This window comes from Sphaeramia orbicularis, chromosome 3, assembly GCF_902148855.1.
Source record: "Sphaeramia orbicularis chromosome 3, fSphaOr1.1, whole genome shotgun sequence".
Lineage (NCBI taxonomy): Eukaryota > Metazoa > Chordata > Actinopteri > Kurtiformes > Apogonidae > Sphaeramia > Sphaeramia orbicularis.
Genome location: NC_043959.1, coordinates 439,004 through 455,000, shown reverse-complemented (window position 1 = coordinate 455,000; position 15,997 = coordinate 439,004). Strand labels below are relative to the sequence as shown.

General features: G+C 38.8%; 1 protein-coding gene across 2 annotated transcripts in view; it reads left to right on the top strand.

The window, feature by feature from the left end:
* Nucleotides 1–15,997, top strand: part of kcnq1.1 (potassium voltage-gated channel, KQT-like subfamily, member 1.1) — a 293,916-nt gene that overhangs the window by 112,777 nt on the left and 165,142 nt on the right. For both annotated transcript variants that reach the window (XR_003935077.1, XM_030130954.1), the window contains exon 5: nucleotides 4,109–4,205. Coding sequence is in view for 1 of the 2 variants with exons in the window: in XM_030130954.1 (XP_029986814.1) it covers nucleotides 4,109–4,205 (97 nt within the window). In the remaining variant the exon portion in view is untranslated. The remainder of the gene's footprint in view (nucleotides 1–4,108; nucleotides 4,206–15,997) is intronic.

Sequence of the window (15,997 nt, the reverse complement as noted above, 5' to 3'; positions counted from 1 at the left end):
GTTCCAGTTAGGTTCCAGTCGGGTTCCAGTCGGGCTCCAGTCAGGTTCCAGTCAGGTTCCAGTCAGGTTCCACTTAGGTTCCAGTCAGGTTCCAGTCAGGTTCCAGTCGGGCTCCAGTCAGGTTCCAGTCGGGTTCCACTTAGGTTCCTGTCAGGTTCCAGTCAGGTTCCAGTCGGGTTCCACTCAGGCTCCAGTCAGGTTCCACTTAGGTTCCAGTCAGGTTCCAGTCAGGTTCCACTTAGGTTCCAGTCAGGTTCCAGTCGGGCTCCAGTCAGGTTCCAGTCAGGTTCCAGTCGGGTTCCACTCAGGCTCCAGTCAGGTTCCACTCAGGCTCCAGTCAGGTTCCAGTCAGGTTCCAGTCAGGCTCCAGTCAGGTTCCAGTCGGGTTCCACTCAGGCTCCAGTCAGGTTCCACTCAGGCTCCAGTCAGGTTCCAGTCAGGTTCCACTCAGGCTCCAGTCAGGTTCCAGTCAGGTTCCAGTCGGGCTCCAGCCGGCCTCTGTGTCCGAACCATACGGTGAACTGGGAACCATGACTCAGGAACCACAACACACACTGAACCGTGGATAACCTGTATTGTTGCGTCCCTAATATATATACATAAATAATATATATACATAAATAATATATATACATAAATAATAGGTATACATAAATAATAGATATAAATGACAGAGGACCCTTTTCTAAATCCCTCCCAAAAGCGGTCCCAGTCCGAGGGGAAATGGTGTGTACATGGAACCAGTAAACCTGCAGATATCTGCAGAGTTGAGAGTGGGATGTTCTGTTTTGGACAAACCTTCAGAGGAGACATGTCAGTGTTTTTAAGGGTGTAGAACAGCGTACTGCACATATGTTGGAAGTTCTCCACTCACTCTGGACACAAACAGTCTAAGAAATGATTTGTTACATGTAAGAAATGCTGGTGACTTTCTAACTTTTTGGTAACTACATGATCTTTCAGGTAGTGATGGGATATTTCCAAAGGACAGTAGACATTTCAGGGATTCTAGTCTGAAATATCAGAGATTTGTAGAAATCTGCACAATATACAATGAGTGTCAACATTTCAAGATCCCTTTTATTTAACCCTTAATACCCTTTATTGTTTTTGCATGTGTCTGTAGGTTAGATCCAACAAACTAGGTCATGTAACTGGATGAAGATTTATAAAAAAAAAAAAAAAAAAGTAGATATTGATAGGATAGGGTTAATATTCATCAAACTGTCACCTGAGGAAATAATAGGAAAACATGTAGTACACTATGTTCCACTTCACACATTTCTGATCAGAACAGGTTTAGAGGTTTGTTGACTCATGACATTGGTGTCCATGAAATGCCCTATAGAGCCAGTGTCCTGACTGAAATCCTGCTCTGGAATGAACCGGATCACAAGGTCAGAAGGAACTATCCAAGCAGCCAAAACACCTCTGGCAAGTTCCAGCAGATCCAAGGCAAAGTTTTTCAGCTGAATGTTTGGAGAAACTGTCCGGATGTTTTTCCAGTGTGTGTGGAAAACTGTTAGAGCTGCTAAGGGAGGATTTTTCACTAAAATAAAGTTTAACTTCTGCACCTAGATCTGTACTTTTTATGTTGGTTTAGTCCAAATAAATCTTCATACTGTTAAATTATTGAGTTTGTTGTATAGAAACAAAGGACTGTGCATGTGTTAAAAAAGAAAAAAGAAAAATGATGAAGAAACATGAGAAGATGAGGTGTTTTTATTTTTTTTTTAATAGTTATTTATTTATTGCTTTTTATAATTTTCCATTGACATGCATTTCTTAGGTAGTTACAGTTTTTCATATATACATTGTACATCCATTTGTATTTACACATATACTGAAGGCTCATTTTCACAAGTCTGTATCTCTAATGTATCCTTTTCTCAACTGTCAATGGGCAGAAAGGTTGAAATAAAATAATAGAAAGAGCATGAAGAAAACAAACAAACAAACAAACAAACAAACAAATAAAACACGTCTGGAACAATGAACATTTGGGAGTGACCGTGTAGCGCTGAATGATCATTTACATAAAATAAACTCAGGCCTCTGGATTATCATAAACTGAACCCATTTTTCCCAGTATGAAGCGAAAACTTCTGGTCTATGATGAACCAGTGCAGTTTTTTTCTCCATTCAGTAACAGTCCGTCGTTGTGTCCATCCATGCTGACAGAGGGCTTTTCTTGAGTTAACCATTTCCTAGTCACTGTTTTTTTTTTTTACTGGCAATCAGCAACACATTAATTAAATATTTGTCTTTCTTCCCCCATTCTTGTGATGCACACCCAGAATACAAAGTTTGGATTTCAAAGGCTAAGATACATTCAAAACTATTTTGTAGAGTGTTAGGAATGTCTCTCCAACAGCTGTTTAACAGCGTCACAGTCCCACATTATATGACCAGGATTTGCGTGGCGGTGTCCTCTGTTCCTCCAACACACAGGAGGAGTTCCCTCGTAGTGTGATTTCTGACACGGTGTGATAAAATACCTTATCAAAGTTTTCCATCCAAACTCTCTCTGACTTTGTGATTCAGTGCATTTCCAGTGGAATCTGTTCATTCGTCTTCAGATATGTTTATTCCTCCTTCCTTCTCCCATGCTGCTTTAACATATAGAGCTGAATGGAACTTTAGATTCAACAGACCCTCATACAATGATGAAATAATTCTCTTATTAGCGTTTCCAATCAGTGCTTTTTAAAATACTTCTGAGAAATCTGTATAAACACCTATCATTTTTTTTTTTTTTTAATTTTGTGTCCACGTAATGTCGTAATTGTAGCTATCGATAAAAATCTTCTCTTTCATCAAGATTTTCCTTTTTAAGTTTCTCAAAACTAATTAGTGTTCTGTCTTTCATTATCTTACATAGAGCTGCCATTCCTTGATGAGGTGTTTTTAAATGTTTTACAGGGACATTACATTTGAAAACTACATGCCCAGTACAAATGGATCAGCAAAACCTTGTTAGCTAGCTAGCAAACTTTTGCTTGTTTTTTATTTATTTAATTTTTTTTGGTTTTATTATTTAGATTTTTATACAAACACGGAATAATCGCTTTTGGTCATTCCACCATAGTTAAAGATAATGTAAATGTAACTTATTATATTCCCTTCTCTTTGACTAACGGCCGTGTGCTGAGCTGAACAGAATGACCTACTGACTGTCAGTGTGAATGTCATTGTCACATGTATACTGCAGGACTTTCTGATTGATATTATTCCAGACATGGGCATATCTGCGGTCGATGTATTATGGAAAGTGTATGGAGTCTGAGGCCAGATGTCTAACCCTGAATGCAACAGTAACCCAGGAAGCAGAAAGTCAGCCTCATTCTTCATGAAGTCAGCTGCATAAGGAAATGTTTTCTGTAGTTTGATGTCAAAGAACTTGACTTACCTGCACAGAGTCCTGACTATGCCCTCATGCAGAATATTTGGAATGAACTCCAACACCATCTTAGACTCAGACTTCATCACGTAACATGAAAGACTCTCTGCAGCTTCTGAGGGGGAATGAGCTCGAGCTCTGCAAACACGTTGCAAAAATATGAAGAAAGCCTCCATATTTGAGTAGTGGCTGTTTCTGATGGAGAAGAACACCCATGAGTTCAGTAATAAGATCAAATGAAATAATAATAATAATAATAATAATAATAATAATAATAATAATAATAATAATAATCATCATCATCATCGTCATCATCATCAACAACACAATAATAACAATAATAAGGGTAACAACATAAGCATGAGCATAGTGATAGCAACATAAATAGCAGTAATTATTATTCTTATTTTATTTCTTTTTTTTCCCTCATATTTAGACTTTTACGTCTTTGACTTGTTACTTTTGAGTGTGTTTAGTTGGTTTGTTCCTTTGGGGGTGGGGGGGGTGCACAAAGGAGAATTGTAAGACGTAAGAGCCAGTGTCACTATGTTTGTGCTGTATCTGGATGATTTTCTTATGTGAAATAAAAAGGTATTAAAAAAAAAAAAAAAAAGAAAGCAATAGTAATAGTAAAGTTATGATGTCTCCATGGCAAACGCTTTTGGCCTGAATATCATTTCCTCATTTCTATGCTGTGTTTTTTCCCAGAGGCATTCGCTTCCTGCAGATCCTGCGTATGCTCCACGTGGACCGTCAGGGAGGAACGTGGCGTCTCCTGGGCTCTGTGGTCTTCATCCATCGGCAGGTACACCATCACACCTTTCATAGCACACGGCAGCAGGGCATCTGTTTATTTTCAATCCATAAATGCTGTGCCTGTCTCTGCAGACTTTTAGCTTCTCTTCATTAAGTGTCATTTTCTGTTATATACTGCACTGTGCTCAGAGAACCGCCACAGGGGATGCATATTATAGGAGAGGGAATATGCAGAGAGCTGCTGTGCAGTAGGTGAGGGTTATGGAGTCTTCTGCTGCAGCTTCCTTCAGGGTATCATTCAGCTGAGAGACAGAGGTGGATGTGATTATTCCCAGGAGCCACAGTAATTGCCTTGGATGTCGGTGTAAAAAGTGGGAGTGATGAAAGTGAGCAGACTCATGTTGTGCATCACCTGCCATGCTTTCTTGTATTGTCCTTGGCTGATGAGCAGTTTTCTCCCAGCTGAGGCTGGTCATCAGTAGCCATTGACCTAAGCTGGAAGGAAAGGAAGCAGTGGAAGTAGTGTGAGGCAGCTGTGCACGGTAAAATACTGAAGCATTTCCCCTTCCCTACAAATTCACTCTGCAACACCACGTTCAGAGGAAGACAATGAACTGGTGCTGGAAGGCGTCTGCACACCACTCCTGACAGACACCTGCTCATTCACATTTTATTAGTTATCTATTCTGTATACATTCTGCTTTCTTTACCTGTAAAGGCATCATTTCTCCAACCAATCAGTTCACCATAGACATGACAACTGTACGCAGGACCGTCCGAAGCAGAGTTCAGCCACTGTTTGTTCTGTCAATCACTGAAAGATACAGTCGCAGAAAAAATGACCAGACCACCCTGGATTTCTTCAGTTTCTGGTTCATTTTAATGCCAGGTCCAACTAAAGGTGCTGAAGCTGGACAAATATAATGAGAACAACACAAACAGCTCATAGTAGTTTAACTTCACAGCTGGTATCTGTCCATTTAACATGTTTTCTGGATAAAAAAACAGAATCCCTTCAGTTCTTCCATCAGTATCTGTGTCATTGTTCTGACACAAACAGTGCTTTTATTCATTCCATGTTTTCTGTTCTGTCTTTTTGTCACATGACACACACAGGAGTTAGGACTGGAGTACAGAACCATTGTTTTGTTTTGTTTTTTTAATTGAAATTAGAACAATGACAATATAAAAAAGTCGTCTACAGTATCCAATAGATGTGATGTCAGAACAACAACATTACACTCATGTGCATGTACACACACATATACACACATAAAAAAAAAGGGGGGGGGGGGGGGGGGTGGTCTGCCTGCTTACTTAATATTAAAGTAATCTATAAAGTGCCGCTAAATTGAATAAACTAACATTACACTATCTTTTCGTGAAAATTAGATTTTCTTTTTGCAAAATGTCTTTAAACAGAGTCTGATGAGTTGGAGGATTTTTGTTCTTCCAGTTGAACAGAATAAGGCGTCTGGCCGGTAGTGTCACAAACTTCAGAACAACCCTCTGTGTCGTACTGAGGTCCACTCCTGTTGGTTCCACACCAAACATTATTCTTATTGGGTCTGGAGGGATCTGTCTCTGAAAAGTCTTAGACAAAGTCTCTAAAGTTCCAGTCCAGTAGTGATGCTGGGGCATGTCCAAGTGGTGGAGTGGTCCCTGGAGAAGTGGCTATACTCTCAATTTTTGTCCTTTTTTTTTTTTTTTAAGCAGTCCAGAAAAATGCCATTGTAGAAGCAGTGACATGTAAAACTATTCTATTTTAAAAAATCCAAAAATCCATCAGTGGTATTTGTTCACTATTATAAAATGATCATGACTTGAACAGCAGCAGTTTGTAGGTTTTACTGGAAACACAAGCAGGAATGGAAATGGATTCAACAGGAGGAAAACACAGAATAATGTTAGCCTTTCATAACGTTAGCCTTTCATAACGTTAGCCTTTCATAACGATAGCCTTTCATAATGTTAGCCTTTCATAACGATAGCTTTTCATAATGATAGCCTTTCATAACGATAGCCTTTCTTAACGTTAGCCTTTCATAACGATAGCCTTTCATAACGTTAGCCTTTCATAACGATAGCCTTTTATAACGTTAGCCTTTCATAATGTTAGCCTTTCATAACATTAGCCTTTCATAACATTAGCCTTTCAAAACGCTAGCCTTTCATAACATTAGCCTTTCATAATGCTAGCCTTTCATAGCGTTAGCCTACTCACACAGTTTAACTATTGGTGACAAAATCTCGCCTCTAAATGTGCACTCATATTTCCACTAGTTTAAAACAGTGACTCATTCTGAAACCACCTTAAACTGACCTCAGAATTCTGGATTCCATCAAAGTAGGTTCTCTCCATATGTGTCACTCATTTGAAAGACGTTAATTCTGCCTTTTTTGTTCACATTTCCAATAATCACCCATCTTTCAATGAGATGTGCAGTAACCTGTCAATCAACTGAGGTGTCCAGTTAGGTTCCAGAGGTGGACAGCACTAGTTAGCAATATTTTCCTGGGCATGGCCCGCCCTACTCTGCCTCTGATTGGCTCATCAGTCCTCATGCCTAAAGTTAACCAATCAGTGAAGGCAGTGAGTACTAGCCAATTAGAGGCAGAGTAGGGCGGGTCATGGCTTCACCATCCAAGGGGAAAAATGTGTAATTTGTCTCAGATATACGACTGAATGATGCGTATTAAGGGGATTTAGAAGAGGGTATACGCAGTACTGACTGAAAAAGAAGTAGTCCATATACGGCCGTCTACCCTGGACTACACCACTGTCTAAAACATGTGTGACACTGAAGCCAGGCTCTGGCCACACCCATCACAAAGGGGGTCCACTCCAGGGGACATCCTGGACATAACATAACCATTGTGTTTGATGACTTTTGATGGTCTAATCATTTTTTCCATGACTGTAAGTCCTTTCGGAAGCATAACTTCTTTTCGTTGCTTTTTCTATGGCTACAGAGGAGAGAACGCTGACCCAGTGTTAGTATGAGGGACTGTACTCGCATCAAAATGCAGTTAACAGCCGTTCCAGCTCACAGAACTGGGGCACCGAGTCTGACACAAGTGGAGAGAACCGATTAACCCAGTAGTCAGAGCAAGCCTTCCATTCCATCATATACAACTGTGTTTACCATTAACATAAGATCACACACAAAAAACATTTCAGGTTCACTTGTGGCAAACTTCAGAAGTACTTACATAGACTGATGGAAAAATGGTTCCATATGAAGTCAGACTTAACCTGTGTACCTACTTTTACCATTAGGTGTCGCTAGTCCACTTTGCTAATGCTCCCAGGTGTAAATGTGGACTGTAATGGGACTGTAGTGATTTAGCAGAGGAAATGCATCAGATGGTTTAACAGCTGACATTTGGACCAAAGGGACAGAACCACAGGAACACAAGTGGTCAGAGGTGAGGTCATGTTCAAAATAAAATGGTAAACTTCATCAAGCTTTTGATAGCAAAGACATTTTACATCATTGTTAGTAGGAAAACATGTTTTATTAAAGAGTCTGAAGCTCTGGAAGTCCAACTCATCAGGTAAGTGAGGCGTCATAGACACCTGTCGAATCCAAACCAACATGACAGACACGGATCCTTTCAAATATTTAACCCATAAAGAGCCAAACCTCCACCAGCGACCACAACCATCTACTGATCTAAACTGTTTAATACCTGTTCATCCACTAATCCTTTTAATACATGTCAATTAATTGGTGTCAATACAGTTCTTCATCTTTTCATGGTCATCAGATATGACCCATTTGGACGTTCAGAGGCTCCGTAGTTACCATGGAAACATCATCATCTGCTATAACACTGCTTCACCAGTCAAACCATGGAGTTGGATCAATGACAGTGGATGGACACACCTTTTTTAAGTTCAGTTAATGATAAATGTTGTTGAGAAAAGTCCTTATTTCATCAGTTTCTCCTTTTTCTATTACAATAAGCCTTAACTTTAATCTGAGCTTTTATGAACATCTATATGATCGGTGAAAAATGTAAAAATACAGAGGATAATATAATACTAAATGGTGATAAATCACTTAAGAAAGGTTAAATAGAGAGAAGAATTCATGTGGGATCTGGACCAAAATTGGCACTGTGTCATGCGTCGACGGTTATGTTGAGTTTTGGTTTAGGGGTTTTTTGTTCTCTTCCTGTTTTATTTTGGTGATGGTGATCGCTTCCCTGTTTTCGTCTGCACAGTTAGTCTTGTCTTTGTCTTGCCCTATCCCTTCATTGCCTGCACCTTGGTGCTCCTCATGTAATTGCCCACACCTGTTTGTGATCCCTACCTTCTCTATATATTCTTCCCCTCTCCCTTTGTCTGTTGTCAGTGCGTCGTTATCTGTGGTCTTGTGAAGAGCGTTCTGTTAAGTATCTAGTCTTGAGAATCTTGAACTCCATGTTTTCTACTTATGGCTTTTTGTTTGTTTAAAGTACATTGTACTTCTCCTTTTGTTGTTAGAAATTTTTAGAGCACGTTGTGCTTTCTCTTTTTGTTAATCTTTTGTACTTTGAGAACTTTTGTTAAAATAAATCTTTTTTTTGACCACTGACAATTGCGTCTCGTGCATTTGGGTCCACACCAAGAGTCGAGTCTTAACACACTGGGTCTTTATGAGTTAAAATGTTTTGGAATATAATATTAGGAAATCTTTAAAGAAGGACCAGGTCACTTAATAGAAGTTCCAAATGGCCATCAGTGGTCATTTTGAGGAACTTGCACATTGCTTCATGTAGGAGTGGAGGTCCTTAGCCTTTTGGGGGTAAACTGCTGATGTTTCACCAAAGACTGGAAGCCCTGCTAGTCAGACATGATCTGGTGTTCATCATGATGTTCTGGTGCTTATTACTAATGTAACATAAGTCTGGTCTTGGGCTTTGAAGCTGTTGGCAGAGGTCGCTGATCATTAGACCCAACCTGCCAGAAGAGCAGATATTAGTTCAAGCACTTTAAGCTCCTGCATTTCCTGAAGCCTTTCAACTCTGTCAGAAATTATGCTCATATGGAACTGTTCAATTACTTTATGACATTTGTGTTTATTAAAGATACCAGGGCTTGGTTTAATGCAGAAAAAATCCATGAAAATGTAATAAAAATGACTCAGATTCTGGAAACTCCACTATATGGTGGTGTTGTGTGTGTGTATATATATATATATATATATATATATATATATATATATATATATATATATATATATATATATATATAATCATTAGCCTTATAGCATAATGGCCTGGACAAAAGGGACATGTTGAATTCAAGTGTCTTTTCTAACAGGGGTCTGGGATACAAAACAATAATAACAAATGTCATAATTTAGTTTTATATTGTGATCAATATCATTGCATTGGTTAGTTTTGTTTAAATTATCTTTGCTTCCAAATGCCTCAGATATGGTTTTCACCTAATTTCTCTCAACACTATTTTTTTTTTGTTTGTTTGTTTTTTTATCCATGACTATGATTTAAAATGTTCTACCTCTAAATGTCTAAAACATTTTTCATGCTCTGACTGAAAATTATAATTTTCTACTACAGCTAACCATCTACTTTCTTCACATCTCACTTAGGATGAAAAATGTCCTATGAAACTTAAAAAGGAAATATTGATGTTTATAACTATATGGACACAAATATTGGGACACATCACAGCTGTCAGATGTCCTGTTCATGCTGATTTGAGATATAAACATCAATATTAATCATCAATATGATATTTATCATAATATAAAACTATATTATGACATTAGTCAGTATTGTTGTGTATCCCAGACCCCTGTTAGAAAAGAAACACCTGAATTCAACATGTCCACATACTTTTGTCCATATAGTGGATGACTTAGGCTAACGATATGCATCATCCATCTCCTGCCTTGTAAGAAAAGGCAAGAAATTAACAGGAAAATAAACGAGCAGTTACTTTGAGGTTATACATCTTTGGTTTGCACAAATGTAAATGTGAACTCTGTTCCCATTGGACTGGATGGCCTTGTTGTGCTGTTCTCTTCCAGAAGCACATGTTACTGGAGCATGTCTGCCCTAACAGCTGGACATCTGACAGTCACTGCACACTAACATCTACCCTAATCACAAACCAGTCTTTGTTTATTTTTTTCCTTTTAGGAAAAGAGCTAAGTACACACTGCATTTTAAAGTCTGTGCCTTGTAAATACAGTTTGCACAGCTGCCCATCACTGCCACATGGAAAATACTAAATAGCAGGTCACAGCCCAAAGCAATACCAGCAACAGCAAGAGAAACATTCAAAGCCACACATTTATCCTCAACTTCTGCATAAAACCCATTCCCAGATATCATGGCACTGGGGCTTGAAATACTCACTATCTTTACATGGGGAAAATTCAGGAAACATCAAGAAAAAGAACTCTTCCACTCACAAGCATCAGAAATGCAAAACACACTGTGTGCAGAATGGGTTATTGCACTGACAAGTGTATAAATCTTTCAGACATTCTGAAAATATTATCAAATACAGATGTTCTACTACTGTAGGAAATGTATAGATATGTGAATATTTGAAGAGAGGCAAACAACCATTTCTCTATCATTTCTGGAATAATCTGCCACTGCTGTTCGCAGAAGCTTCACAAAATCTTGGATTGACATTTTTGGGCCGAGATACAAAAAAAAAAAAAAAAAAGTTTCCCTCATCAGGATTTCAGCCCAGTTCACTGCAGTAGTAGTTTCTCCGACACACACTGAGTTGTTAAACATAGTTTAATTCACGTAGCAGGTGAGTGTGAAGAGAACAATGGCTTAAAGAGCTCTTTGACAAAGCAGACGTCCAATTACAGTCAGACACGATAAGATCCAAGTCCAATTAGACGTCCAGAGAACACCACAGACAGCTCCTCACTGAATGTTTCATGAGATGCTCCACATTCACTTTAAATACAAAGGCAGAAATCATGTGTCTCAGGTTTAATCAGAACTCAAATGACTGAGTGCCTCTGATTTTAATCAAGACTCAATAGTGTTGAGAAACAATTATTACTGTTTGATTTGGACTTTTTTTCTTTCTCATCTTTTCTGTAACTTGCAGGTTAATAACATGCACCTACAGGTTAAATAAACTCTGTCTGGGGTTTTTGTTCTTTGCACATCATTTATCATACACTGTAAATCACAGGATCATATCATTAGCCTCATAGCATGATTGCCTAAGTCATCCACTATATGGACAAAAGTATTGGGACACGTTGAATTCAGGTGTTTCTTTTCTAACAGGGTTCTGGGATACACAACAATACTGACAAATGTCAGAATATAGTTTTATATTGTGATAAATATCATATTGATTATTAATTTTGATGTTTATATCTCAGATCAGCATGAACAGGACACCTTACAGCTGTAGACATGATGTGTCCCAATATTTGTGTCCATATAGTTTAGAAACATTAATATTTTCTTAAAGCTTACTATGTGGGATGCTGTTTACATTACTGTTTAAAAAAAAGTGTGACATACAGGGGTTGGACAAAATAATGGAAACACCTTCACCTCCAGATGATAATGCCCCAATCCATACAGCTAGAACTGTTAAAGAATGGCATGAGGAACATTCTAATGAAGTTGAGCATCTCGTATGGCCGGCACAGTCCCCAGACCTCAACATTATTGAGCATTTATGGTCAGTTTTAGAGATTCAAGTAAGACGTCGATTTCCACCGCCATCGTCTCTAAAAGAGTTGGAGGGTATTCTAACTGAAGAATGGCTGAAAATTCCTTTGGAAACAATTCACAAGTTGTGTGAATCAATACCTCGGAGAACTGAGGCTGTAATTGCTGCAAAAGGACCTACACCATATTAAATTATATTTTGTTGATTTTTTAAGGTGTTTCCATTATTTTGTCCAACCCCTGTAACTGTCTATGACTATCATGATCCCCTATCTGTTTATATCTGTAAATTATGTTCTCTTTCATCTATGTACGTGTATTTGTTTTTATTAGTGCTTTTCATACTGTGAGATCCAAGTTGGGTTAGTATGGAGGTTGTCATTGGTTCCATTTCATAAAATGTGGATTTCTTTCTTTTTTTTGTATTGTACTTTTGGGGATACAAAATGAAAATAAATTTAGAAAAAAATTAATGCAATAATTTTCTACTTGACTTCCATCACAATTTTTTTTTCAAATTTTCAAACCTCCGTGATAGGCTAATTATCTGTCATCCGTCAGTCTTTCTGGGCCTATGCACCTGAATCACTTCCCTCATGGTGAACAACTTCAAAGAGGACTCCATCATAAACACAGTCCGCTTGTTTACATAAGAAACCGAAACGTCACATGGGACTTTTCGGAAATTTTGTCGCAGTGCATTGTGGGAATGGGAATTCCACGCAGCAGCAACTGATGTCTAAGTATTGTTTATCGTGATCACACACCCCGTATTATCAGACGACAGTTGACGTACAGTGATTCCTTCCGTTTCTTCAGATTTGTTAGTAGGGATGCACCGATACGAGTATCGGCATCGGCTCCGATACTCAGTGTGTGTACTCGTACTTATAAAAGTAATCCGATACAACTGCACCAATTTCACTTGTGTCCGTGTGCCATTCCCAGTTCAGTGCAGCAGGTACGAGGAGGAGGAAGAATGTGTGTGAGTGTGAAGAGTGTGGAGATGGAACCAAAGAGATGATCAGAGTAACACTGACAGTACCGTTCACACACACACAGATACAGACGCAGCCTTCTGTCTGTAATCTGACTACATTCCATCTGTTTTCCAGCTGATGGAGGATGAGTACCCAGACAGAGAATACCAGTGGGAGTACGGAGCGGTGCGGACCGCCGCCAGTGGAAGTGAAAAAAAAACAACTTTTAACTCATTTGTCTTTTCTCTTCCTGCTGAAGCTAAACTTTTAAACCTTACAGAGAAAACACTAACATTAGTATCACAGTAGTGTTCCTCTGTCGTCTACAGGTTTGGTATTACTGACTTTCTTCTTCTTCTTCATTATTAAACTTTCCTCTTCTTCGTGGTATTTGTCCAGTATGGTTCATTCAGAGCGGCGCCCCCTGGTGGATGAACTGACAAACGCTCATTCCAACACATTAAATGTCAGTAGCAGCACTTTGTTCTAGTCAGACTAATGACAACGACAATAAAGCACATTTACAAAAGGAACAAACAACTGGAATGGGATTACTAAGGACTAGGATCAGTACTCAGTATCTGCAAGTACTCAAATGGAAGTACTCGTACTCAGTCTGGAAAACAGTGGTATGGGTGCATCCCTACTCGTTAGCAGACACACATCTATTGTTTGTTGTCACCATGTTTGTTTTGGTCTTCCCCCAAATCTCGCCCTCGTTTTCAAAAATGATGTCACATCTCTACTCGACTTTTTCAGCTCGTAAACACTGAAGACGATGCAATTTTCAAACCATGAAAATTATGTGATTTTACATCTGAAGTAGGTGTTTCATCACGTCTTCTGCATTTCTCAGATAAATAAGTACTTGTACTGATGTATTGTGTGAGGTTTCACATCATTTTTTTGGAACTAGATATGTGATGAAAGTCATACGCTGCTTTAAAGTTTAATGGAAGGTGTGAAGAAAGTAGATGGTTAGTTGTGGTACAGAATCATTATTTACAGTCACAGCATGAAACCTGTTTAAGAAATGTAGAGGTAGAACATTTAAAATTATAGTCATGGATAAAAAAAAACAAAACAGTATTGACAAAAATTAAGTAAAAAACATCTCTGAGGCATTTTGGAAGCAGAGATAACAATTTAACAGAACTAACCAATGCAATGCAATGATATTTATCATAATATAAAACTCTATTCTGACATTAATCATTATTGTTTTGTATCTCAGACCCCTGTTAGAAAAGTAACACCTGAATTCAACATGTCCACATACTTTTGTCCATATAGTGGATGACTTAGGCAGTTATGCTACATATGAGGCTAATGATATCTTACTCATTGCTGATAAAATTTTGTCAGTTTAGTGTGGAATTCAAGAAAATAAACTCCCTAATCTAAGTATTCCATCATTTTTCCTTTACAGATAATAACCCTGACAACACTCATATTTTGTCTTTGGTATTTTAATATTCCAAACACATGAATGAGCTCTGCTGTTGCACTTGGTGACATGTTGCTTCATTGTGATGAAAAAGAGCTCCTGTTTGTTTGTTTGAGTCAGTCCCTCGGGTTCTGTAAATACTGGCAGGTGCGCTAAATGTGCAGGAATCACTGTTGCATAACTGAAAAGGTCCAAAAAAGTGCAGCATTTATTCCTGTTTGAGTAAAACTACCCTGGAACACAGTGCAAGGTGTTTAGGGAATTATTGAGGATTTTTGGAAAAAACAAATGGGATGGAGGTTTTTTTTAGGAGACCAGTTAAAACACTGTGTATTCAGTTATCAATGGAATTTGTTTGAAAATGATACAACTAACTGGTATTGTAATTAGGCTATTACACTGATTGTTTTATTGATTAATTGATTAATTGTTTGGTCAGTTGGCACATGTTTGGATTGTGAACCAAACAAGTCATTCAAATATATTCAGTGTACTGTCAGAGGAACAAATAAATCAGATGTAAGGGGCTACAGTGGCAGACTTTTCAGTCCATATGTTTATGTAGTAGTTGGAATCGTACTTTTCAGGCCCATACAATACGCAGCTCCGATCCAGTATGTTAAAGATACATGTGTGGCATCTCATGATGTGATACGATTCACACCCAAATCACAATACAGAGCGATTAAACACATTCTGATTCAACACATTCATTCTAGTAAAAAAACAATATGCAGTGCAGTTCAATGAGTTTGATTCTTTATTGATCAAATCAGACCTGGACTTTCCCCAGTGTCTTCAGTTCCATTTCAGAACACGTGCCTCACATTCAGTCTGGGAAACAGTTCAGACTGGGTTTCCAAAGTTTTCTCTGTTTGTTTCTAACTCAACTTCTGACTCCTTCACTGAATCCATTTGTAATGAAATGTATTTATACTGAAGGTCAAACAGAAAAAGCTTCTGTCACTGGAAGACACACCTGTGGAAGGTATTATGGGATGTACTGTTAGATCTGTATGATACTGTTTAAGGAAGGATCTGTGGTGTGTACTGCAGTATCTGTGGTCTGTACTGCAGTATCTGTGGTCTGTACTGCAGTATCTGTGGTCTGTACTGCAGTATCTGTGGTGTGTACTGCAGTATCTGTGGTGTGTACTGCAGTATCTGTGGTCTGTACTGCAGTATCTGTGGTCTGTACTGCAGTATATGTGGTCTGTACTGCAGTATCTGTGGTGTGTACTGCAGTATCTGTGGTGTGTACTGCAGTATCTGTGGTCTGTACTGCAGTATCTGTGGTGTGTACTGCAGTATCTGTGGTGTGTACTGCAGTATCTGTGGTCTGTACTGCAGTATCTGTGGTCTGTACTGCAGTATCTGTGGTCTGTACTGCAGTATCTGTGGTCTGTACTGCAGTATATGTGGTCTGTACTGTAGTATCTGTGGTGTGTACTGCAGTATCTGTGGTCTGTACTGCAGTATCTGTGGTCTGTACTATAGTATCTGTGCTCTGTACTGCAGTATCTGTGGTGTGTACTGCGGTATCTGTGGTCTGTACTGTGGAATCTGTGGTCTGTACTGCAGTATCTGTGGTGTGTACTGCGGTATGTGTGGTCTATACTGTGGTATCTGTGGTCTGTACTGCAGTATCTGTGGTCTGTACTGTAGTATCTGTGGTGTGTACTGCAGTATCTGTGGTCTGTACTGTAGTATCTGTGCTCTGTACTGTAGTATCTGTGG